The sequence below is a fragment of the Euprymna scolopes genome, chromosome 1 (genome assembly GCF_053919585.1).
Source record: "Euprymna scolopes isolate OS-2025 chromosome 1, ASM5391958v1, whole genome shotgun sequence".
Taxonomy (NCBI): Eukaryota; Metazoa; Mollusca; class Cephalopoda; order Sepiida; family Sepiolidae; genus Euprymna; species Euprymna scolopes.
The window spans coordinates 159,433,681-159,460,770 of NC_136482.1; the positions used below are offsets into that span (position 1 = coordinate 159,433,681).

General features: G+C 33.3%; 1 protein-coding gene across 1 annotated transcript in view; it reads right to left on the reverse strand.

The window, feature by feature from the left end:
• Nucleotides 1-27,090, reverse strand: part of LOC145276906 (ubiquitin carboxyl-terminal hydrolase 32-like) — a 477,530-nt gene that overhangs the window by 103,112 nt on the left and 347,328 nt on the right. Inside the window, exons 8-11 of the mRNA XM_080128370.1 lie at nt 8,264-8,379; nt 7,589-7,663; nt 5,998-6,081; nt 2,977-3,038 (exon numbers count right to left, since the gene is read on the reverse strand). Of these exons, the coding sequence (XP_079984496.1) occupies nt 2,977-3,038; nt 5,998-6,081; nt 7,589-7,663; nt 8,264-8,379 (337 nt within the window). The remainder of the gene's footprint in view (nt 1-2,976; nt 3,039-5,997; nt 6,082-7,588; nt 7,664-8,263; nt 8,380-27,090) is intronic.

Consider the following 27,090-nt stretch of genomic DNA (forward strand, 5'->3'; position numbering starts at 1 on the left):
ACTTCCCACATATTCTAGGCTTACACTGCCCTTAACTGACTCATACAAATAGATATAGCATTAACTTTCTCGTACTAGAATAAAAAAAATAATAGTCTCCCTCAGGAAAATCCACTTCTGATTGGTTCCCGCTAATTCATTTATTCCGGAATTACCACATTATAAACCAATACTTCAAAACAATACATTATAGCGTTGATTACATTTATAAACTTTGCTGTTTCTATTTCTTTCTTTTTATTGCCAACTATTCTTTTTTGTTTTTTGAATAATTTTTTTCTTTGCTTTAGTGAAAACATTTTTTGGTTTTGTTTGTGTTTGAAAAGTTAGTTTGCTATTTTTTTACGCCGTATCATGGCATCGTTTACCCACTAACAACAAATGCTAATCTTTTTTTTTTTCTATTTTTTTCTTTGGTCTATTACGCTTAAACAGCCTTTGAAAAAAGTATTTTTTTGACTGTATAACTCAGCATATTATAAACACCCCCACCTTCCCATATTAAGAACGGCTTTTGAGGTTATGGGTGTTATTTCGACAGCCATTCTCCTACATTCACAAAACATATGCCGTAGTTTGATGAATAATATTCACTTTTTTTTTTTTTGTTTGCATATTCATATTTTTCCTCTTTGGATATTCATTATATTATTTTTGGACTTTTGCAATGAATTAATCGTGATTTAGAAATCCATGACAAACGTGAGTAGGGGATATTGTTTTGCAACTATTGCATACTTTCACCTAACAAATTAATAACAAATTTTGTAAAAGAAAACAAAAAAAACAACCAAAAAAAAAAAACAAGACAAAAAAAAAAAAAAAAAAAAATCAAGACAAAACTTCTTTACAGAATGCAATAGTGCAAAAAAAAAAAAAAAAAAAACCCAAAAAAAAACAAAAAAAACAAACAAATACAAACATTAATTGCTCAAAAACAGAAATTTTACACCTGGTAATCTTAAAATTATCCTAATGTTACATAAATACTGGCAACTTCTGAACAAATTAACATGTTAGCATACATGCATAAGTAAAAACAAATTATACATAATGTCTTTGAAGTCTTGACAATCGCTCAAAATTTAAACATTAAATACTGGAATCCTAACAATTTTTCTATGGTGAGCTCTAACAGAAGGTTTAGGAATTATTAGTATTTTAACACGCATTTTATTTGATCTCTTTTCTCAGAAATAACATAAAATGTAATCAAACATATTGCTCTTTCCTTGCTTGGATGGCACACTCAAAATGTAAACACGCACAAAATATCGACACACCATTACCCTCACCCCAAAATGGCCATAGAAAAAAATTTTTCTTTTACGAGTACCAATATTTAATTTTCAATTATGAAGCGATTATCAAGACTTTACTAATGCTATTATATTTTTTTTTTCATTTTTTCCCTATTGATGATTAAATTTAATTTTATATTCTTGACCGATTACCAGGTTTACAAAGCTATAACTTATGTTGACACTTTCTTTTTAGAACTGATTAAACACTCGTAAATAAGTTAAAAACAAAAATATTATGCAGGTTGGTTGCAACCAGTACCAGCAGGTTATCGTCTCAAACCAACAGTACTGACAATCAAACATTGGTTTCCACTAGGTGCCACTGGATAAAAATGCCCAACAGTGGAAACCAGATTATTTCATTTAGGCTGCAGCCGCCAGTGTCTAATTTCCAGGAATAGTAGTGTCCACCTACAACAACCATAGTTTAATTTCTTTTTGAGCAGGGGGGTGGGGAGTCCTTTAATGATTTTGTTCTGGATCTGTCATGCTACTACCGAGCAACACCGATTAACAGGTCCTGCTAGTATATCGATATGTATATTATAGTGATGGGATAATTCCCAATATTTTTCCCCAGATTCCAATACAATTACAGATTCCATACTAAATTCCCGATTCCAATACAATTACCTATTCCGATTCTTTATAAATCTCTAAATATTTAACTATAAAATGGTTATTTTGTCCAAATTACTCTAAAATCATGTTAAATGTGCATATATTTTCTTAAACATAAAAACACACTTGTGGGGTGAGCAGATCTATAGATTATAGTTTCACTTGGAGTTTAAATCAATAACTACTGATTATTTCATTATTACTACCAGTAGTGGAAGTTTTTTTTTTAAACAAAATCAAATAAAAGAAAAATAATGAAAGGAATTGTTTTTGTTTTTTTTTGGCATCAAAATGTAGGCACAAATTTTTCCAATTCCGATGCCCCAATAAGTTTTGCTTTTTTTTTTTTCGATTTCTGACTAATATATATATATATATATATATATATATATATATATATTATTCAACATTACAAAACCAGAAGATGTATTTATTTATCACTTATAATAATTTATATCTTTATGATGTACGTCTTGCATGTTTTGTTGAATAGCAGAAGCTCGTGAAACAACTCAGAAAATAATTTGAAAGATTTTTTTCCCCTTGGAATGGAAAAGGATTTAATGGGAATAAATGTTTCCAGATATAACTCAAGGCCAAACAAAATAAAATAAATGAGAGATACAGTGTAAGGGAGAAAGAGAAATAAAATCCAGCCAAAATAATGTTCTAATGATTTGGTCAAAATCAATTTCTTCCTATTCCTTAAAAAGAGCTAATATCCATGGAAGGTTCTAGTGATTTAAACAAAGCTTCACTTTTTTTTTTTTAAGATTAAAAAAGTGAAATTCCACTAAAAAGCAGAGAACTGAGATTCTTGACGAGCCCCCCTCATATTTTGCTACACTATTTCAATAGGCCATATTTAACAGTAGGTAAGAATTCATCAGAAATATATCTGTCACAGAATTTTAATTTTTATATATTTGAAAGAAGCTACAAAAAGTGTTAGAAAATGTCTACAAGGTTAGGAATGTTGATCTTTCTTTAAAATAATCAGTTTTTGCTGGATAAGGATTTTTTATGTTTAATAAGAACAAGAAATACTTACTTTACAATTTTCCCTTCTTCATCACGGGTTTGTGGCCGGAGACCCAGAACAATGTGACATACCTAAAACAGAATAGGCGGTTTGAAAATTTCATAATTCAACTTTAAAAAAAAAAAAATTAGAAAAAAAAAAAAAAATTAGAAAGGAATTACTGTAATTCTTTTCATAAATTTTAAATCCATACTCATTATGACGAAGACTGTGTGTAATGGAAAAATTTTCATGTTTCTCAAAGATATTCTAATATATATATATAAATGTAAACATTACAAACTAGTATATATACTCAGCACTGTTCGAGTTTCTAAATAATTTCAAGATGTACTTTTTGTAATTTTTTTTATTGCAAAACACTTTAAAATAATCGGTGAATGTGCTCCGTTACGAAGACATCAACATTTTTCGATAAATTGACAACTTTTATAGGTTTTCGGGTATCCTGAAAAAGGAATACCTCTGGGAAAATTAGAGCAGACAAATAGTTTTCGAGATATAAGTACCTGTATTTTGAAATGTAAATCACTGGCGGCCATGTTTGAATGGGAAGCATATGAAAGCAGCAAATCCTCAGTATTTTTTCAATACAATTTCGAAAGCCATTCTTAACATGGGAAGGTTCAGGGCGTTTATTCCAAAAGCCGTTCTTAACAGAGAGGTTGGAGGGGTGGGGTTATTCTGAAAGGCATTTTCTTATTTTCGAACTCTCCATGTTATGAATGGCTTCCCGAATAAATAGGTTGGACAACCAGTGCACATTGACCAAATTTTATTGAATTTGAATTCTCGAAAGTAATTTTTTGGTGGAATTAGCTAGAAATGACATTGAATAAACGTTTGCATTTCGTAGGATTACCTTTAAAGTTCGTCTGCACATGCTCACTAAACCATTTCATTAAAACAACAAAGATGGCGGCCAATTTAAATTACTAGACATTACATTGCATAATACAGGTATTTATATCTCGAAAACTATTTGTCTGCACCAATTTTTCCCTACGATATTCATTTTCAGCATACCTGAAAACCTATAAAAGTCATTTTTTCGAAAATGTTGAGGCGTCTTCAGTTGGTCCAGCAGAACACAATGACCAAATAATCAAACATCTTTTGTCTAAAACCAGCATTTCTGGATGAATAAATCACAAGAGTAAAGAGCGGATACTGTTTTTGTCCTTTAGTTCTCGCATTCCATGGGTAATGTTTCCTGACAAAGGGGAAAGAACTGATATTTTCTAGGTCAGAATCTACATATTCAACACTTCTTATTGGTTAATGTTTTTATTTTAAAGTATTAAAAAATTTTTTTAGCTCCTTATATCAGGTAGTTCCAAGGAATTTCCAGAAAAAAATACTATTCTTTGATTTCCATATAAAGCATAGATTTGACATGGGTTCAATGGTGACATTCTTGCGTTTTTACTTTTTAACTTCATGTGAAAATTTATGAAACTATCTTTACACATTGATATCTAAATATTATTACATTAGTCCACTAAAACTACAATTGGTTCAATTTTTTTTTGTTCAATATATTAACTTGAGAAGGAAGTTAATGTGGAATTTTTAATTTTGAATTTGAATGATGTATTTTCAATACAGTTATCATTATAATACCTTTACTTTATATATCATTTTAAAGAATGTTATTCACACTATCTAATTGTTTGAATTACAGTCGTTTTAAAACAATTATGTCTTTTCATAACGTTGAATACAAGATGGAAAAAAGAAGCAAATTTGCACAATTTTCTTCTTTCAATTCAAGCTAAGCTGAAAAACTGCTGAAACAGCTCAATTTATCAATGAAGCATTTTACCCAGAAACCTCTACTGAACACACAGAATAGTGATTTAATAATTTTTGTGGCAGCGACTAGAGTCTTGAAGGTAATTAGTGTAGTGGTCAGACATTGGATGTTGACAACAATCATTTAAGAGCCTTAGTTGAAGCCAATCCACACATAACTGTTCGAGAACTGGTTTCTGAATTAGACGCAATGTATACAATGATTTCCAACCACTTGAGATTAGAAAGATAAAAAAACAAAAAAAAACTTAATAAAATGATGCCTCATCAATTGAATGACAACCAAAAGAAATGTTATGAAGTGTCATCTTCCCTTCTTTTACGCAACAAGAATGACTAGTTTCTCGACTGGGTTGTGATTTGCGATAAAAAGTGGGTTCTTTAAAACAACTAGCGATGCTCAACTCGGTGGTTAAACGCCAAGGAAGCTCCACAACACTCCCTGAAGCTAGAGTTGCATCAAAATAAGATCATGCTGAATGCTTGGTGATTTGAGACTAATTTTTTAGTTTGTTTTTAATGCAGGCGAAATAATGACAGAAGTACTGTCAAAAGATGGATGAAATGCATCAGAAACTTCAACAACAACATGCAGCACAAGTCAGCAGAAAAGGCCCAATTCTCCTCTATGACAATATCTGACCACACGTTGCTAAACCAACCCTGCAGAAGTTGAACGAATTGGGCTATGAAACTGCCACATCCGTTATATTCTCCACACCTTTCACCTACTGATTACCACTTTTTCAAGAATCTCGACAACTTACTGCCTGAGGAATGCTTAAAAATCTAAGCAATATTAAAAACACCGTCAGTGACTTGATCGCCATCAGAACGCAAGATTTTTCATCTAACTGGCATAAATACACTTGGTTAGCGTTGGCAAAAGTATTAATTCTGGTGCTGCTTATTTCGATCAATAAATTTTTGTTTGAGCCGAGATGTGTTCATCTGAATTTAAAAGTTAAAAATTCAGAGAACTTTCTTGTCAACCTGATATTAATGTGCATTTATCAAACACTAGCCTGAGTGCCCAGTGTTTTTAGCCAATTTTTCGATATTTGTCGTCCGAAGGGTTGAGCCTCAAAACGATACCGATCTTGTGAAAATCGGTTTCCTCTGTCAAATTTTTTGGCAGACATACAAGCATACATAAATTTAAACAGACAGGTGAGATTTATATTATAGAAGGTATTTAAATGCGTATGCACTTACCTGACTGAGGAGATTAAGTAAATCTTCTGATAAAGTATTATTTACTGTCCACACTAAATATTCTTCCAGTGTTATACATCCATCCTGAAAAAACAAAAAAAAATTGTCAATGTAATTAAGCTGTATTTGTTTTTCTTAGCACATTTTTTTTTTTTAATTTATTTTACCTGATAAACTTTTTAAGAGATCAAGGGAGCTAACTCCTCCCGGAAGCTAACACTTGATTTCATTATGATTTGAATTTATATCTGATGGCTTTTTTTTTTTTTTAGAATAGATGTTGTTCCCTTTATGGCTGCAATCTGTATTTCATTACAACTTGGTCTTCCAGGAATTACTTCCAGAGTGTGTGCATGCATATGGAGAGCAAGAAAAGGAAAAATTTGAATCAAAATATGAAAACAATCTTTTGCAAAATCCTATGAAAAAGTCATCAATGAAAAAATTGCTAGATACAAGATGGAAGCTGTGCCATACCGAAGCTGATTGATTGAACAAGATTACATTTTTTTTACCTACTAATAGTATAAAAAAATATGAAGGCGATCAATAAGGCTATGTATGCTGAATCGGGATTGTGCTAATTTTTAGATAAGATTTTCAAGTTATATTTGATTCTTACAGTAACTTCTGTTTATTAAATTGTTAAGTGAATGTACAGAATTGTTACAAAACGCCCTTCTCGTGTTAAAAATGGGTTTTCTAAAGGCGTTTCCCAGGTGTTTGGAAGTGTGTGCTGGAAAAAAAAAAGGTGGTAGTAGGCAGGCTTGAACCTGTACCGCGAAGGAGGAAAAGAACGTGAAAAAAAAAAAAAAGTGACATCTTTGCTGTTGCACCCATCACCAAACCGGAAGTGATGTAGGTTTAAATTAAGGCTAGTCAATCGAAAAGAGTGGATGACTTTCGAAAATATCGGCAAAAAAAGCGACTCCTCCCTGTAGAAAAGTGCCCAGTTGAGGGTGAAGGAATTAATGTTTTTAGCCAATTTTTCGATATTTGTCATCCGAAGGTTCACGCTTCAAAAACGATACCTATCTTGTGAAAATTCATCGCTTCTGTTGAAAGTTTTAGATAATACTTATAGTTTCAAATTCTCTTATACGTCTGTTTTACTTGAAAATTAAGTTATATTTTTTTTTAAGTCATCATTCATCTTTTGACATCATCGATTTTAAAGTAAATAAAGAGTTACTTTTTAATAAGTTTTTTTTTTTTAAATTTTTTAAAATCAAATCTATTTTGCTCACGCATCTTTATGGCAATCACTTCTGACTCCTCCTACTCCTTTTCATTTGCTCTTAAATCATGTCATTCATTTTTTTGTGATATCATCCATATATATTTCTTGATAATTATTCATTTTTATAAGCTCTTCCGCCACCTCTCAAATATTTACATCAATCCATTCCTTTATGCCCTTCAATGCCCCCCCCCATCTAAACATCCATGTAAGAAAAGCAAATTAGTTATAATGGTATATTGATATAACTACGGTTAATAAACCCATTCATAGCTCAGTTTGCTATTGGTAAATGCACGATGCTAAACTTGTTCAATAGTTACGAGATCAATTGTGCAAAGGTTTGCTCACCTGATCGCTATCATGGCACAACAAAATCTCCATAGCAACAGTCTCTGGCTCAAGTTGATGTAGTACATCATCTTCCTAAAAATATAGAAGCAATAAATTGAAACGGCTTTCAAAACGTGCGATAAGGCAAAGAAAAGCTTTCTATTTTATTTAGCTTTTGATACGTGCATTTATTTAATTATATGCTAAATTTAATACCTCGGTTACGACAACCATGAAATTGTAAAAAGGTAATCTACCATGAAAAGTTATGATTTATTGAATCTCAAAAATAAACCAATCGCTCCTGTGAAAAAGTATGTGTAAAAAGGCGGAGATCTGAATTCATAAAAGTCAATAAACCAATGACTGCAATATTTATAAAACACTGGCAAAGTTACCCAGGATTGCCTGCATATTTTCTATTAAAAAAAACAACCCCCCAAAAAACAGTAAATATCAATAATGAATTAAAAAGAAAGCATTTTAATTGTTCAGATTAGAAAACTTACATAAAAAATATTAACAATTATAAACAGTTTTCATCCCTTGCTCCTGTGGTGAAATGAAATCCAAGATGGCGACGAGGTCCACATGATGATAGTCCAGGTAAAGCTACTTACTAAGCTAATTACAGGAAATAATCTACATTAAATGTTAAATTAAAGAGTTCAGCAAATATTAAACACTGCTTACCAATTCCTCAGGTGAGCTGTTCTCCTTCCGTATCACCATTAGAGCCTCTAGCATAGATTGCAGTTCATCTTTTCCCAGTTTACCATCATGATCGGAATCAAATACTTTGAAACAAACTGAAAAAAATAAAAAAATAAAGTGATAATTAAGCAATAAAAAAATTCCAGTTGATTTTTTTCATTGAAATTGTTTTTTTTTTTTTTGTTTTTTTTAGTTCCAAATACTTAATTATTATTAAATCAGAGACATCAAACTAGAGCTGCCTCAGTCGCCATATGGATCTATTTGTGTTGTTAAAAACTGCTGCTAAGGGAAGTCATTTAAGATTGTTGCAAAATATTTTTACTACTTAAAATAGACAACTCATGAATGCAATGTAAGTAATTTAACAAAAGATAAATATAACAGAATTTTAAATGGCAAAGATTATATATGCAACTGCAATAAATTTTGTAATAAAAAAAAAATGTAATAAGTGTAAAGAAATGCTTAGAATCAAGAAAGTACCATCTTTCCATGAATGATATATGTTTATCCAACATTATAAAAACGGCAATTTTGGCCATTAAATGATTGGTTTTGTTTGGTTGTTTTCTTTTACAGCATATCAACCCTTTTTCGGATTATTTAATGCCGAATCCAGTTATTTTGTAAATAGTATTCATGTTGCATCCAGTTATTTTGTACAAGGTTTTTATTTTTCAAGCTCTTTATATCTTCAATCGCTAGTTTGTAGTGTTTGGTTTGATTGCTTTATAGTGGATTTAATTGTTTTTCTTCCCTCACCTGCAGAACATGAGTTTTGCAATGAGAGAGAGAAAAAGGGTAACAGTATTAATGTTTGGTACATTTTACGTTGGGAAACCAGTCAGGAAGTGGGGGGGGGGGAGATAGAAATGGGAAATCCTGGATTCATGTCTATCATTGGGAGAAATTGTAGCAAAGATTTTCCTTCTTGATATTTGCACTTCTTATGCAACAGGTGCATCATACCTTGCGAACTGGATGTACTTTTGTGGAAGCAGAAAGACATTTCTAAAAAAATGTCCAATTTGCAATCACAGACATCAGATGTATATGGAATTCACAGAAATTCTAAGCAATGGTTGACATGCGTTCGAAGACGATAATCTATGTCGATCTTCATTTCGACAAGTTTCAAGTTGGCCATTTTTTGTTGTGGTATCCCATGACGGACTTGCTTTCCTGGTATGATGGCTGCAATAATTCCCACCCCATGGAAAGTATTCTTTCCATCGAATGTCATGTTATAATCCATGTCTCATGCAAACAACAGCGACTGACCAAGAATGTCCACATCACTTTTTTTGGAGCAAATGAACATGCCGTGTTCATTTCAAAACTTTGTGCCTCTGGATACGATGAAGAAAATCCCATGGTTGAAAAATAGATCACAATTCTTGATTGATGAATTAAGTTGATGGAAATAAAGCAAATTCGCATAATTTTCTAATTTCAATTCAAGCTAAGCTAAAAGGCTGCTGACATAGCTCACAATATCAGGAAAGTGTTTGGCTCAGAAATGACTACTAAACACACAACACAATGGTGGTTTAAGAAATTTTATGGCAGCGATGACTCTTGAAGATGAGCATAGTGGTCAGCCATTAGATGTTTACAACGATCAATTAAAAGCCTTAATCGAAGCTAATCCACACACAACTGTTAAAGAACTTGCTTCTGAATTAGACGTAATGTATACGATGATTTTCAAGTACTTGAGATTAGAAAGATAAAAAAAATTGATAAATGAGTGCCTCACGAATTTAACAACCAAAATAAACACCATTATGAAGTGTCATCTTCCCTTCTTTTATGCAACAAGAAGGGCCAGGTTCTTGACCGGGTTGTGACTTGTGATGAAAAGTGGGTTCTTTACAACAAACGGCGACACCCAGCTCTGTGGTTAGATTCTGATGAAGATTCACAACGCTTTCCGAAACCAGAATTGCACTAAAAGAAGTTAACTGTTTAGTGGTCTGCGACCGGTCTCATCCATTAGTTTTTTTTTTTTATGCAGGTACTTGTACTGTCAACAAATGGATGAAATGCATCAGAAACTTCAACAAAAACACCCAACATTAGTTAACAGATAAGGCCCAATTCTCCTCCACAACAATGCCCAACCACACATTGCTAAACTGACCCTGCAGAAGTTGAACGAATTGGGCTAGAAAACTGTCTCATCCGCCATATTCTCTAGACCTCTCCTCTAAAGACTACCACTTTTTCAAGCATCTCGATAACTTTCTGTAAGAGAAATGCTTCAAAAACCTAAACGATATCAAAAAACGCCTTCAGCAACTTCACCACCACCAGAACACAAGATTTTTATGTTGCTGGCATAAATACACTTGTAATACATTGGCAAAAGTGTGTTGATTTTGATAGTGTTCATTTCCCTCAAAGTTTTGTTTGAGTTGAGATATATTCATCTAAATTCAAACGTAAAAAAAAAACGCAATAACTTTCTTGTCAATTTGATGTTGGAACTCAGATCAGTCCAAGTTCAGAGTATGACAGTTTTATTCAGTGAATTTTATTGAGATTTAAAAGAATGGACAGAATTTTCATTACAACCCGATATTTATTTAATGTAAACAGTTTACTCTAAAACCAACACCTGCAATCCCAAAATAGTTTCTTTTATGTAAAAAGAAATAATTTTGTGTGTGACTATTTAAGGGACACATTTTTATTAGTGTTAAAATTACTATTATTAAATACTGGCTTAATTTTCATTTTTTTTAATTTTTTTTTTTTTTTTTTTAAATAAAATGGCTTAATTTTTATTATATTTTTTATAAATAAAAAGTTTCATTCAGTTTTCTAACTGGATACAGTTATGGCATTGATTTTTTTTTTTTTTTGTAATAATCATTTCAATAAGAAAGAAACGGCGGGGGGGATGGGATGAGATAATTTAACCCACGCATAATTCGATTTACTTGAGAAAAATGAGGCAACAGGAAATAAGCGTCCTCATCTCAATTTACAATTCGAATGTTGATCCAGCAAATTCACAAAACAAAATGGTGGATAACTGTTTAATGTCCGCCAACATGAAATCCATTTACGAAATTATTGGCCATTCTAAAGAGTGTATTCTGTATGAATTAGAGATCAATTTCCTCTTTTACTTTTTATCCAATTGATTTCCTGACAAGCAACCTGATTGTATCATTAAAGTATCTTATATAAGCACACACAGACAGAAAAGGAAGGGAAGTAAAAAAAAAAAAAAAATGCTAACGTATTCAGGTGCACTTGACCACAACAGTTGGCTTATTGAGAAGCATTTTGACAACTTTTTTCGTACGGTTGCGTTTGATACCAATTTTTAGAAAAGTCGGTTGGATAATTTACTTTTAAAAATACATTCTCTAGTGAAAAAAAAAATAAAATAATAATAATAAATCTATATAAACATAAAAACTATGTCCCTATTTAACTTGCCTTCCTAATAAAAAGAGTTTGACCCAAGGTCGATTTTTAATGTAGGGGAAAATCTAGTTCCCCAAAAGGAAAACTCTGAATATGGACAGAAATTTTAAATTACCTCTGATCTCTAAAAGAGAGAGAGAGAGAGAAAAAAATGAAGTATAGTACTACCAGAAGAGAAATTACACTTTGTTTCTAGCAAAAAAGCCAAGGAAACTTGTGTGTTCATTAACTACTTTCTGACTATTATACCTCAGAACATGACATTTAATAGAAATGAGCTGGATGTTCGGCGTTAGCCGGTTATACAATACACTTAAACATGACATTTTAATTCATTCAGATTGCGTATATATTATAGAATATATCCTATGTATATTACAAGGAATAATTTGGCAGGTGGACTAATTCGCAAAAAAAATAAATAAATAAATAAATAAATTAAAAAAAAATAAATAAAAAAATAAAATAAATAAAAATAAAAAAATAAAAAATAATGTTCAAATTCCATCTGTGTTGGTTTACAATATCATGTCAGATGATATTCGGGCTTGACAATGCATGCCCTGTAAAATTCACTTCTGATTAATATTTAGTTTTAAAAATATGAAAACAAAGAAATGATTTGCGACGATTTTAAATGGTTCCTCTTTCATTTTTATCGAAAATTGGATGGGTGTCTTATTAATAAGACACCCAGGCTTGAACAGGGGATCATTTGATCTGTAGTCAAACGCTCTTCCACTGAGCTATATCTCCAAATTCTGTTTTTGTTTTTTGTTTTTAATACATGATTTGCTAATATTTTATTATCTCCCTTGCCGGTGTAACGCAAAATATTTCCTTATAAAAATTCTTATTATCTATAAAAAAGAAAGACTATAGTATCTGATTTTTTAAAAATTTTCAACAGTTAGCGGATGAATTTCTGTATAAAACATGTTGAAGAACACTGTCAGACATAAATTACCTGTGTGTGAAATTTGCAAACGATTTGCAAAGCCATTTAAAAACCTATGAGGAATTGACACACACAAAGTGACTTTATATAATAGTAGAGATATAGAGATAAACCTTTAATAATCCGACAAGCAGCAAAATTCCATACCTTCACTGTATAAGTTTCTCCTCGATTTCAGAGAGTCTACTACTTTGAAAATTTTTTCCCTCCAACTGCTAGACTCTGAAATTCCCTCCTCCTTCCTGCTTCTCTGACTGTCCTAACGTGCAAAAATTTAAATGTAATGTGAACAAACATCTTGCTTAACTCCCTACTTAGAGTGTCCTTTTAGAAATGTTTCCTAATTCACAGTATCCTCTTAAGTTCCAGTAGCCATTTGTCTTCTTTGGAATGAATACAAGTTTCAAAAATAAATAAATAAAATAAAATAAAAAAAATTGAAAGAATTTAAAAAAAAAAACTTTAATTTAAAATTTATTTAAAAAAAAAAAAAAAAAATAATAAAAAATTAATTTTAAAGGGTTTAAATTTTTTTTTTTTTTTTTTCTTTAAGTAAGGGTGCCTCATGTAACAAAAAAAAATGAACCTGCTAATCTGACTTTAATGTAATGATAGGAGTACTTTTTATTACATTTATAAGTATACTAGCATGGGTGCCCAGCATTGTCCGGGTGTTTGGAGGTGTGTGTTGAGCACAAAAAAAAAAGTGGTAGATATACAAACATACATATATTTAAAAAGACAAGTGAGATTTAGATTATAGATTAGACATATTTGCCTGGTGTTATCTGGGTGGAAACATTACCAGGTGAAAGGCTTAGAGAAAAATAATTTTTAAAATATTCATATTTACAATTTGTTTTGAAGGGTTTGTTAATCGCTTAGTTTTTCTGTGTTTAATTTTTTTATAAATTTTTGATTGGTTGTAAATTTGAAGAGCAATAATTTAATGTATTAATGAAAGTTACATATAGGCAAGAAAGAGAGAAAAAAAAATGTTCTGATAGTTTTTACCAAGATTGAGTCACTTCATTTGAAGCTAAATTTATGATAAGAGCTTTCCAAACAAAAATGGATGCTTATTGTATGAAAAGAAATGCAACCATTTTTATTCATTTTCATTATTCGCTTAAAAAATAAATAAATAAAAGTAAAAAAAAAGCAAATAGTTGTTTTTGTAAAATAAAAATTCTAAGGAAACGGGTATTGTCTCTTCACATTACAATGTACAAACATTAGGAAAATTAAATCGATCATTACAATAATTCCTTTTAAAACGATACATTATCATAAACTAGCGGGGGTACCCGGCGTTGCCCGAGTGTTTGTTTCCGGGACGGGGGGGGGGTTTAAAAAATGTTATGGTAGGTAAGTAGGAAGGATCAAACCCGGAGTCATGAGTAAAAGTAGGAAAATAAAGTGTGAAAAAAAAAACAAAAAAAAAAAACATCTGCAACGTTAACAGTTAGGCCACCAAGAAAAGTCCATTCCAGTTATTTAGAAAAAAAAAAAAACGACTACGGTAGGTCGGCGCGAACGTGAAAATATAATGTGAATTGTCCAGCACGCTAACCACTACGCCACAGAGCACTGCAGCTTAGTTTAGTGATTTTAAATAACTTCACATGAAATAACTACGAAGCCAAACCGGTGTTCTCTTCTTAACTGTTCCTTGTGAACGATCCCCAAACGGTGTTAAGTGGTGCCAGGGGGAGGAGGAATTTATTAGAGAGAAAATATTTTACCACTTCCATTGATCTTAACCGATTTTGGCCGTGACTTCTCAGCAGAAAAAGTATAGAAATCTAAGATTATGGAGGAATTTGAGAAATAATAAGCCTATAATACCTCAGATATTGTTCTGCCGTTTGTGCATATTATATTTGCATGAAATATCTTGATTTTTAATCCGAGATTCCGAGACAGTTTTTAATTTATACATTATACTAGCTTGAGTGCCCAGGGTTGCCCGAGTGTTTGTAGGTGCGTTTTGAGCAAAAAAAGTTGTAGTAGGCAGACAGGCAGGGTCGAATCCATGATGTGAAGGCGGGAAAAAAGTGGAGGTGCGTGTAAGGGTGTTTATAGAGAAAAAAAAAAAAAGTGGTAGTAGGCGGGCAGGCTCGAACCCGTACCACGAAGGAGGAAAAGAAAGTGAAACAAGCCGCATGTTCATGGTCCTCCTTTGGGGCTGCATGTAAGATGACGCCACAAAAAATAGAAGAAATGATGAATGTGAGAGGTGTGAAGGGCTAACGTTGCCTTCACATTTTCGCCAAGTTTCCAAAAAAATCTAATGGATGGGGCAAAAGTTTTGGGGTAAAAAGTGTCATTTTTTGCAATTTTAGAGCATTTATGACCCCCTTTTGAGCTCCTAGGAATGCCGAATCCCAGTGATAAGCTGGACTGCTAGTGTGTGTGTATATATATATGTGTGTATATATATATATATATATATATATATACATACATACACACACACAAACTGGACATCTAATATTGCCCAATCATACAATACGCTTAAACATGATATTTTAAATTATGCAGATTGCGTATGTATTATTATAGAATCCATCTTCTATTGAATATTATGAGGAATAATTTGCCCAGTGGACTAATTCGAAAAAAAAAAATAAATAAATAAATAATGTTGTTCATCGAATTCCATCTGTGTTTGTTTACAATATCACATCAGCTGAAATTTGGGTTTACATATTTGGAAATGCAGGGGATTTCCCTTAAAATATTACCAAATACAGACTTTGAAATGTCATAGAAAAATTTAATTCTTTATATTTTAATGAAGAAATACTTCATATAGGTGAAAGAATATTTCAATCAACAAAATTTTGAAATGCTGAAAAATTGTTCTTTCTTCAGAGCTCAATTAATGAAGATTCCGAAATTTAAATATTTTCTTCAATTTCCATCAATAACCAATGATTTTTATATGCAATTTAATGTTTTGAAATTGTAAAAATTGAATTATTAAATGCAGGCAAGTTAAATAGAAGCACTTTCTGTAAAGAATCCATAATACGAATTTTGAAATAGAAAATAAAATTTTTTTTTTTTTCTTTCCAAATGCTGCAATTTTTTTTTTCTTGGGAGTTTAAACCGATGATCATTTCAAAATGCAGAAAAAATATTTTCCTATAAATCTCAAAAATTAAAAATTTTACATGTAACGATTTTTTTTTAAAATCCTGTAGCTTAATCCAATGAAGATTTTCAAATGTAAAAACGATTTTCCTTAAATTTAAATCAATTGTATTGTATCAATGCAACTTTTTTTTTTTTTTTTAATTTTAAATTTTAGTCATAATTAGAGGTTTAGAAAAATGATTCTCTGCAAACTATGTTCTTAGTGTAAGTTTTTCCGTTTTTTATTTTTTCCTTGGCTGTTAGTTTTCATGACTCGAATATCAAAGAGCCTATGGCTCTTAATATTGCAACATATTCTTGCCCATGGTTAAACACAAGCTGTGGTAGAAATAAACCTACTTTTTCAGATGTCTAATCACGAGACATATTTATAGTCATTGTATACAATAACCAAATCAGAAACGGAAACGCAACTTGGGATCACTTGGGGCGAGTTTTACATTCGTGGAATGAGAACATGCTTTCCTAGTAATGCACCACTTATTAATGTCACTTCAATCGAATGTTGATGCATTTTTATGACTTCCAATCTTATTTCATTGCACAGCCCATTTTTATTGATATACTAGCAGGTCGCCCGCAATATATCTTCATTTCTTAAAGCTACCAACATGTGACAGTGAAGAAGACCACAAATTGGAATACAGAAAAAAAAAAAAAAAAAATGTTTGTCCTTTATTTCACTCAAGAGTTCTTTCAGTTGCAAATTGTACACTCTGGCAATTAAGATCTATTTGCATGGGGTTTATTTTTGTATAAATTGTTTATGATTTCAAGTAATTTAGGGTTACATGTGTAGGTTATGAAAATGTCAGGTCTGACATTTTGGCATTGTTGAAATTGCATCATTAAAGCTTTGGTGCATATTGCTGGGACTATCATTGAACAAGGAGGAAAGTATAACTGGCACTCCTGGTATTCCTTTGTTTAAATAGTGAAATACATAAATAAAACTCAGGGGGCATTCAGAGCACTAGTGAAAGTACTAAATAAAATTAAGGAGACCACCAGAGTACTACTAAGAACAAATTTCTAACCTCCACGTCATAGAAAATAAATTATTTTGCAAGTAAGCACTGAAAAATATGCAGGAAGCCCCCAAAGCGCTAATGAAAGTTACGGAGCCGCCAGAGAACTAGTCAAACAAATTTTTACCCTCTCTACAGAAGAGAAATATTTTTTTAAGTGAGAAGTAAAAAAAAAAAAAAGAAAAAAAGAGCGCTACTAAAAGCACTAAATTAAAGTAACGATTGCCTGCTTTCCAGCTGACTACAATCTGATTGTCTTCAAGTCCAACGTAAACAAGTTCTTGATGAACCCTCCCCCTAAGTAATCCAATTTACAAAATTCCCTCTACTAACTGAAGAACCACTGCTCAAAACAACAAGATATTATAAAAAGGCTGACTGAGAAGCCATCAGGGACCTTATCAGGGATGCTCCATGGCAAAATATCTTTTCACTTCCTGATGAACATTGTGCAAATGAGACCACTGAATGGTCCAAAACTGCAATTGAAGCACATGTTCCCACATGCAAATTCTATAGCAAACCCCACTCTCCCCAACGGTTTACTTCAACTTGTGCAGCTGCCATAGCGCAAAGGCAGCATGCGTACCGCAAATTTAGCCGACATAAGTCCAGTTCAAACAAGCAGAAGTACATAGAAGCCAGAAATAACTGTAAGAAAGAAATAGCGACAGCTAAGAGAGAATTTACTGAAACCACTCAAAAACGCAGAAGAAGCACAGAAATTAGGAACCCAAGACTTCTAGAAAATCTACAACAGTGTAGTAAATAATGGGCAATCAAATATTCTCCCACTATCCAACAATCATGAGGTTGTTTGCTCAGCAACTGAGAAGGCTAACATGCTTGCCAGACGGTTTGCCTCCAACTCCACACTAGACTGCTAACCACCCCCTCCCTGACTTTCCTTTGCAGACAGACGCCATACTAGACGATCTGAAAATCACCTCTGCTCAGGTGCATGCTATCATAAGAAAGCTTGACACTGCAAAAGCATGTGGATCTGATCTCATCCCGGCTGTGCTATTAATAAAGTGTGCCGTCGAAGTAGCTCCAGTTCTCTCCAAACTTTATAACAAATGCCTTAATGAATCTTGCTTTCCTGCCTGCTGGAAAACTGCTTTTGTAGTGCCAGTTTTCAAGAATTCTGGCGAAAGAACTGGCCCAGTAAATTATCGCCCCATTAGCCTCCTCCCACTTTTCGCCAAAATATTTGAGACAATAATTAACCAAGCTCTAGTTCACCTTACAGATGATAAACTTTCTGACTGACCAACAATATGGATTTAGGCAAGCCCATTCCACAGCAGACATCCTAACTGTAATCTCAGAATGTATATACCAGTCACTGAACAAAGCGGGGGGGGGGGGGGGGTAGAGCGGTAGCTCTAGATATATCTAAGGCTTTTGACAGGGTATGGCATGAGGGTCTTCAAGAAAATCAGATCATACGGCATCACTGGAAAAATACATAACATAATTAGATCCTTCTTAGATAAGAGAAAAATCTAGGTTGTCCTTGACAGTTGTACATCTAAACAATATAATATAAATGCGGGAGTGCCTCAGGAGTATCCTTGGGCCTGTGTTATTCCTAATATTCATAAATTACCTCCCTGACAAAATTGTCTGTGAGATGGGTATGCATGCTGACGACACCACGCTCTATAACAAACACAACAGGAAAACAAATGAACACATATCTAAAGAAATGGCAGAAACACTGGAGGAAGACCTCCAATCCGTAGTGGAATGGGGACAAAAATGGATGGTCACCTTCAATGCTGCCAAGACTAAACTTGTTTCCTTCAATAATTACAAGAAACCTTCCCTACCGCCAATAGCAATGGCCAAAAACTCTTTATCTATTATTTAAAACTCCTCGGCCTAACGTTCACAGGAAAGAGGAGTTGGAACAATTACATTGAGAACATTGCCAGGACCGCTGCGAAGAAGGTGGGTTCTCTCTACCGTGCTAGAAAGCTATTAACGCCTGAAAGTATCCTATACCTCTATAAGGCCACCATCCGTCCATGTATGGAGTATTGTTGTCATATTTGGGCTGTTGCATCTGCCACTAGTCTCTCGCTCCTAGACAAAGTTCAAAAGAGAGTCGCCAATTTGATAGGTCCTGAACTGTCAGCTAAACCTCAGCCTCTGTCACATCGACGAAATGTTGCATCCCTCTGCCTGTTCTACAAGTACTTTAATGGTGAATGCTCTGACAAACTGCAAGCACTTGTGTCCCCTCGACATAAATACCCCCGACAAGCAGCTAAATCCCACCCCTTCACAATAGAGATCCCTAGATGCAAGAGAGCCTTCTACTCCAGTAGTTTCTTCCCCAAAACAGCTAGACTTTGGAATTCCCTTCCAGGTCCCTGCTTCCGACTGTACTAACATGCAGAAGTTCAAGTGCAACATGAACAGACATCTTGCTGCCCAACTTCCTACACAGTACCCCTGATAGTAGCCCCCTACAACAAAGTGGCAATGTGCCTTGGTTGGGGTGAAAATGTAATTAAAAAAAAATAAATAAAATAAAAAAAATTAAAAAAAAACTACTTATGTTTACTATGCTATAAACACATTGACTAATGGATACCCATTAACCCTTATCCTTGAGTGGCCTCCGGGCCTTGATAAGTGGGGATTCCTGTGTTAAAAAAAGGAGGCCTCCAGAGTACTAATAAAACTAACTTTTTATCCCCCCCTCTACAGAAGAGAAATTATTTTTCTACGTGATCAGTGGAAAAAAAAACAAACAAAAAAAAAAAAACATAGGCCTCCAAATTTAAATTAAAAAGTGCACTACTAAAATTATATTTTTAAATACCTTATTTCTAATTTAAAAATAAAACTACTCAATGATTTTTTTTTGTTGTACCACCTTTTATTTCTGTTACATGTAATATTTTGTTCGTTTTTTTTTTCATAAGGATAGAATCCTGCACAAGTACATTTTTTTTATTATTATTTAAGAGTAACTTGTTTTTGTTACCAGCAATGTATTATACTCTGCATTTATTTATAAGAAAATACACATGAAAATATGTTAACACACAAAAACCTAATTTGAGCAAAAAAGTAATTTACTCTTTCCTTTGGTCATAGTTCTGTGTTGTATATTTATGTTTTAATCAGTCTTTTTAACTCGACAGGGTTAAAGTAGTTCAACTCCATCGACTTCAAAAAAAAACAAAACAAAAAAAAATGATGGACTCCATCGACTTAAACTAAAACATTAGTGATACCAAATCTTTTCTGTTGATTTTTTTTCATTATAACAACCAGAGTGACTAAGTGTATTAATATATATAGATCTTAGAAAATTTGACTCTTTAAGACTCTCTAATATGATCTTAACACTAGAAAATTAACACATTTTAAGATTAATTTGCAGAGATACTTATTACAATTTTCCTCCATCCACAGTACGGTTGGTTCTATTGCTTTTATGTATTTTTGTGGCACAACTTTTACTGAAAAAGAGTAAGAAAAACTCTTTCACCCCAAACAAACGGTATTATTGCCACTTGGAGCATAAGGGGCTACTATTTGGGATCATTTTTTACAGGTGACTGTGGGGAATTGAGCAACGTTCACATTACATTTTAAATTCTGCAAGTTACTACAGCCAGAAAAGCAGGAAAAATGGAGGGAATTCCAAAGTTTAACAGTCCAAAGGAAGTAACTATTAAAGTTACAGACTTTCCAGCAATTAGGGACCTCAACAATGAAGGGGTGAAACTTTGCTGCTTGTGGAGGGAGGGGGTTGTCAGGAGTATGTATGCAAAGGGGGCACAAGTACTAAGAGTTCATCAGAACATATTTCATTAAAGTACTTGTAAAACAAGCACAGGGATGCGACATTGTGGCGATGGGACAGAGGTTGGAGCTTGCCCGACAGTGTGGGACTTCTTAGATTTGAGATTCATTTTTGAACCCTTTTTGTACTTAATGCGTCAAAAAGGTGATCCTGTGACAGGGATACTGTAATATTGTGTTCATCAAGTAACATATTGGTAACGCATGTCCGCCAAAGAGGTTTCAACAGATTTCTTTTTAGGCTGACATGTTTAGTAAGTCTGGTGAACTATTTTTAGAACATGAAACTCACAACTGAAACTTTTTAACATTTGATTTTAATAAGATTTGAAAATGGACTGGGTCATAGTCGGAGGCAACCCAAGGGCTCTCTTTTAATTGGCTACTACAACACTGATGTAGGGGAGGATGCCACTCTTTTCCTTGCTCCACACTTTTGATCTTCCTCAGCTTATAATACTAAATAAATAGCAAGTAGTACTATTTTTTGTCAGTAGTGCAACACCTATTAGGTTTTAGATTATTTTGGACCCTGTCTAAGCTGGAAAAGTGTGAAACCCCAGTTTTGATTTCTGAAGAGAACAGAACCTTGATCTCCCAATCCATTAGCGAACACACTAATCTATTATGCCAACCGAGGATTAACAAAACAAAATAACAATCGTTGAAATCTGAATGTATTTGCATCATTTTAATTGGCGTCTTAATTCCACAAAGTTAAAAACATTTGTGTCACACTTCAAATCAAAAAAACATTTATAACACATAAATTTTAGCTGTATATAAGCATCGGTACAAGCGACTTTGTCTGGTATGTCACGCTTACATTTGAAATAGAATTTTCCTCAGTCTGTCATGCTTTAACTTGAAATAACGGTATTATAGGATTAATACTTAATCCTTGGACAATAGAAAAATCCAGGTTGCTCTTGTTGGCCAAACGTACAAATTAGTGTTGGGATGATTAATCGAAATTGAAAAAAAAAAATGAACAAATTTGGATTCTTTTGATATCGGAAAAAATAGTGTATTTTCCAATATCAAAACAATTCTTTTGATATCGGAAAAATTGGTGTATTTTTCAATATCAAAACGATTGTTTTGATTGACTTTTTTTAATGATTTTATTTAAAGCAAAATTTTCCATTTCTGGTAATAATGATAAAATAAATATTTATGAATTTTAAAATACCAATAAAACTAATATCTATATATCATCCTCCACAAGTGTAATTTCACGTTTATGAAAACATTTGCATAGTTAATAGGTGGGTTTTTTTTTTATATACGGAAATCAAGGAAAATAACTCTGTAGTTAAATATTTAGAGATTTATAAAGAATCGGAATAGGTAATTGTATGAGAATCGGGAATTTAGAACAGAATCGTAATTGTATTGGAATCAGGAAAAATACTGGAATCGTCCCATCACTAGTACAAATAGCACGATATTAATGGTGGTGTGCCTCAAGAGTTGATCCTATGATTTTTATTATTCCTGGTATTCATAAACGATCTCCCTGATAAAATTATCAACTCCTTTTATAGTGCCCCTATAGACATGGTCACAAACAGTAGCCTCTTACGCCCAAGTGGCAATATGCCTTGTTTGGGGGCAAACAAAAATATAAAAAACATTTTTACTAGTATGCCACACAATTGAAATAAGATCGTCATCGCAAAATACACAGCTGGAAAAATATTTTAGATGTGTCCAATGAATATTTGGTACTTGTGCAGAATTTGAACCCGATGTAACGAACTGTCAGCTCGGCTTTGTTTGGAACATGACGTCATGTGCTCGGGTTTGACTATAATCTGATGTAATTTATTTTATTTCCTAGTGATTTTATTATATTTAAATGTTTTCTCAAGTAGCATTGTTACACTTTGATAATTTGCAACGTTCGGTGAAAGACAGCGGTTTATGTCAGGTTTTGAGCAAAGCCGAGTGGCTAGTTATTTTTATTTTTTACACACAGGAATCACCACTTATCAAGGCCCGGCCACTCGAGGATAAGGGTTAATGGGTATACATTAGTCAATGTGATTATAGTGTAGTAAACATAAGTAGTTGGAATTTTGTAAATTGGATTACTTAGGGGGTACGGTTCATCAAGAACTTGTTTACATTGGACTTGAAGACAATCAGATTGTAGTCAGCTGGAAAGCAGGCAATCGAAAGAGTTCCACAATTGTGCATTTCTAAGAAAGAAGCTTTGTTCATGGAATCTGCATTTAGGTTTAGGCATAGATGCAGAGTATGGGAAATTATTGATAGTGGTTTTGGCTAGACAAGTGTTTTTCGTTCAAGTTTGGCGAGGGGGGGGACTATAGATTGAAGTTCAGATGAGCATTTGCCATGAAAATAATGATAAAGCAGAGACAGGCTCACAATGTCTCTTTTGTGGGAAAGTTACGTATGGTTGAAATTCTACACAAGTACATGAATATTTATAAAAGTTGAAATAATATATTCTAATAAAAAAAAAAAGAAAAGAAAAAGACATGCCTGTTTATTGGTCTGTCACACTTTACTATGAAATATCAAATTCATCAGTACATGCATGGATTGAATGACCAGATTAAAAAAAAAAAAAAGTCTTATTTTAATTTTGGAAAAATCCAGCTACCCAAAAGGTTAATGGAGGCACAGAAACTGACTGTCCCAAGACAGAACAGATGAAGTATAGTAGGTTATTTTCATAAATATAGTAATGTTATTTTCATAAATATAGTAATGTTATTTTCATGGCAAGTGCTCGACTTAGCTCCAATCTATGGTCTCTTGCAAAAATTTCAAAAACAATTGTCTAGCTGAAGCCATTATCAATAATTTCCCCCACTCTTTATCTGTGCCTAAACCTAAACATAGATTCCATGAACAAAGCTTCTTTCTTAGAACTATACGCCTGTGAAACTCTACCATTTCCCTGCTTTACAGCTAACTATAATATGTTTGTTTTCAAGTCCAACATAAACAAGTTCTTGATGACCCGTTCCCTTAAGTAATCCAATTTACCAAATTCCCCCTACCAACGATTACTATGATATTGTCCCATTGACTACCATACACTCATTAACCTTTATTCTCGAGTGGCTTACGGGCCTTGATAAGTGGTGACTCCAATGCAAAAAAAAAAGTAACCCCTTGCATTTCAGTGGTGACTCCTTTGTAAAATTTAAAAAAAAAAAAAAAAAAAAAAAAAAGTATCAAGAACACTTTTTTTAATCCAAAACCCCAAGTCATCTATAATATAAATCTCACCTGTTTGTTTAAATGTATGTATATCTGCCTAAAACTTTCGACAGAGGCGACGGATTTTCACAAGATCAGTATCGTTTTGAAGCTCAACCATTCAGATGACAAACATCGAAAAATTGGCCAAAAACATTAATTTCTTAACCCTCAACTGGGCACTTTTCTTTAGAGAGGGGTCGCTTTTTTTCCGCCGATATTTCGAAAGTCATCCCCCTCTTTCCAATTGTCTAGCCTTAATTTAAACCAACGTCACTTCCGGTCTGGCAATGGGCGAAACAGCAAACATGATACATGAGCTATTTTTAGACAAATTACTCAAATCGGAAAATTTGAGGAAATGTACATTATTACTCAAGCAAAATGGGCACGGTTTTTTTTTTTTGTTTTTGTTTATTTATATAAAACTATTGTTTAAGGGTAAACGACAGATTTGTAATAAAGAAGAAAAAAAACTGCAGAAGAATGAAGTTATTTAAAATAATTAGTTTAGCCTCAGTTGTAAATAGTGAAAGCTATTTGGTATAAACACACCTATTCTTTATTCCAATGTTACCCATGTCTAAGAGATGTGATGTGTGTGTGTGTATTTGCCTGTTTTCTATTTATAAACTACTAGCGGAGGTACTCGGCGTTGCCTGGGTGTGTCAAGGGGTGGCGTAGTAAGGAACCACAAAAAAATAAAAATTTGGTAGTCACGGGGGGGGGGATCAAAACAACAGTAGGCAGTTTGGGTGGAGAGAAGCGTTAAAAAAAAAAAAAAAAAAAAGTGGTAGTAGGCAGGCTCGAACCCATAGTGCGAAGGAGAAAAAAGGTTTAAAAAAACGTAATGTCTTAGCCGATGCCTCGATGGCAAAAACAGAAGTCGCAGATGTTGAAATTAAGGCTAGTCAATCGAAAGGAGACTATGACTTTCAAAAATATCGGCGAAAAAAAGCGACCACTCCTTGTAGAAAACTGCTCAGTTGAGGGTGAAGGAATTAATGTTTTTGGTCAATTTTTTTATATTTGTTGATCGAAAGATCGACGTTTAAAATGATACCAGTTTCAGCACATTCTGACACGTCTGTCAGAAGCTTTTGTGAGACATACAAACACACACTTTGCCCTTTATATCTATACTGGCGGGGGGGGGGTACCCAGCGTTGCCCGGGTGTTTAGTGGTGTGTGCTCAGGCGGGAGGTGTAATCAAAACAAAAGAATAAGCAAAGTAAATATTCTTAAATATTAAATTATTAAATATTTTTTTATTTGTTTAAATATTATATATAAAAAAATGTTAAAACTTTAAAAAAATCGAAAAAAAAAAAAAAAACTAACGTAATGCAAAGGAACAATGTTAAAATTTCTTAAAATCGGAAAAACAAAAAAAAGAAAATGCGAATTTGATGGAAAAAAACAGAAAAACGAACGTTAAAACTTTTTTTTTAAATCTAAAAAATAATAACAAAGAAAAACATAGAACATGAAAAATGGCTTAAATAACCCTGTTTTAATATTAAAATTAAAAAAAAATAATATAGATAATGACGCCGACCTCTAATCAAGTGAGCTAAGATGATGTTGATGAAATCGGGTTCGTTTTTTAAATATTTAAACTAAATCATGTTCCGATGTCATTTGCGCATGCATAGAAGCCAACTTGTCATGAGAGGATGGTTTTGCTACACCCTCCAGGTAGAAAACTGATGATTTTAGAGTGAAGGAATTAATGTTTTTGGCCAATTTTTCGATATTTGTCGGGCAAAGGTTAGAGCTTTAAAATGATACCTATGTGGCGAAAATCCGTGGCCCGTGTGGAAAGTGTTTGTGAGACATGCAAACACACACAAACATTTTCGCTTTTATATATATAGATAGACTAGTGGGGGGGGGGGGTGGAGACGTAGTAAGGACCCCCCTTTCCCCGGTGATTAAAAGATGTTTAAAAAAAAAAAAAAAAAAAGTGGTATAGTAGCGGGGTTCCCTAACATTGTTTGGATCCAGTAAGAAATGGGTGGGGGGACTAGTAGTAGCTACAATAGTAGCCAGGTTGGGGGAGAGAAAAAAAAAAAAAGGTGATAGTAGGCAGGCAGGCTTGAACCCATAATGCGAAGGAAGAAATAAAAAAGAAAACATGATGTCTTTGCTGATGTCTCCAATCTGACCGGAAGTTCGGAATGTTGAAATTAAGCAAAGTTAATTCAACCGATACGATGGCTTGAAAAAATGGTGACGCAAAAAATCGACCTCTCCTTGTAGACAACTGCCCAGTTTAGGGTGAAGGAATTAATGTTTTTGGCCAATGTTTTTATATTTATTGTCTGAAGGATCGAGCCTTAAAATGATACTGATCTTGTGAGGATCCATCGCCTCTGTCGAAAGTTTTTGCGAGACATACAAACACTTCTGCCCTTTATATATATATATAGACTAGCGGGGGTACCCAGCGTTGCCCGGGTGTTTGGAGGTGTGCGTGGTGTTAAATAAAAAAGAAACCGGTGGGGTGGGGGGGGGGGGTAAAGTTGGTAGGATCGAACCCGAAGCCCTGAGGCGAAGTTTGAAAATAAAATCGGCCAGCTAGAATGAGTTACTGAAAGACTGAAAGATGTTTGAATTCATTTAAGTAAGAACCAAATTGACAGGTGCGCGCACAGAAGTCGTCGAGCGTTACGACGACGACAATGACCAGGTTTGTTTGTTATAAGCGAAGTAAAAAAAGAAAACATTAAAACTTAAGTGGGGGGGGGGGTAATCAAAACATTGAAAAAAAAAAAAACTAACGTAAGGCAAACGAACGATGAAAACAGAAAAACCAACACGTGAAAAATGGCTTAAATAAGCCTGTTTCGATATTAAAATTTAAAAAATCGGTGGGTACCCGAGTGTCTTTGGGTGTGTGGTCGGGGGTGGATAAGCGAAGGAAAAAAAACAAAAAAAAACAGAAGAATGAACGTTACGTGAAAAATGGCTTAAATAACACTGGTTCAATATTTAAATTTAAAAAATTGAAAAGACATCTCACACCACGATTCGAACCCAAAGCGTTTAGATAACGAACCAACGCGCTAATCAACTGAGCTAACGCGACGTACATGAAATTTAGTCAGTTTTTCAACTATTTAAAGTAAATCAAGTCATGACGTCAT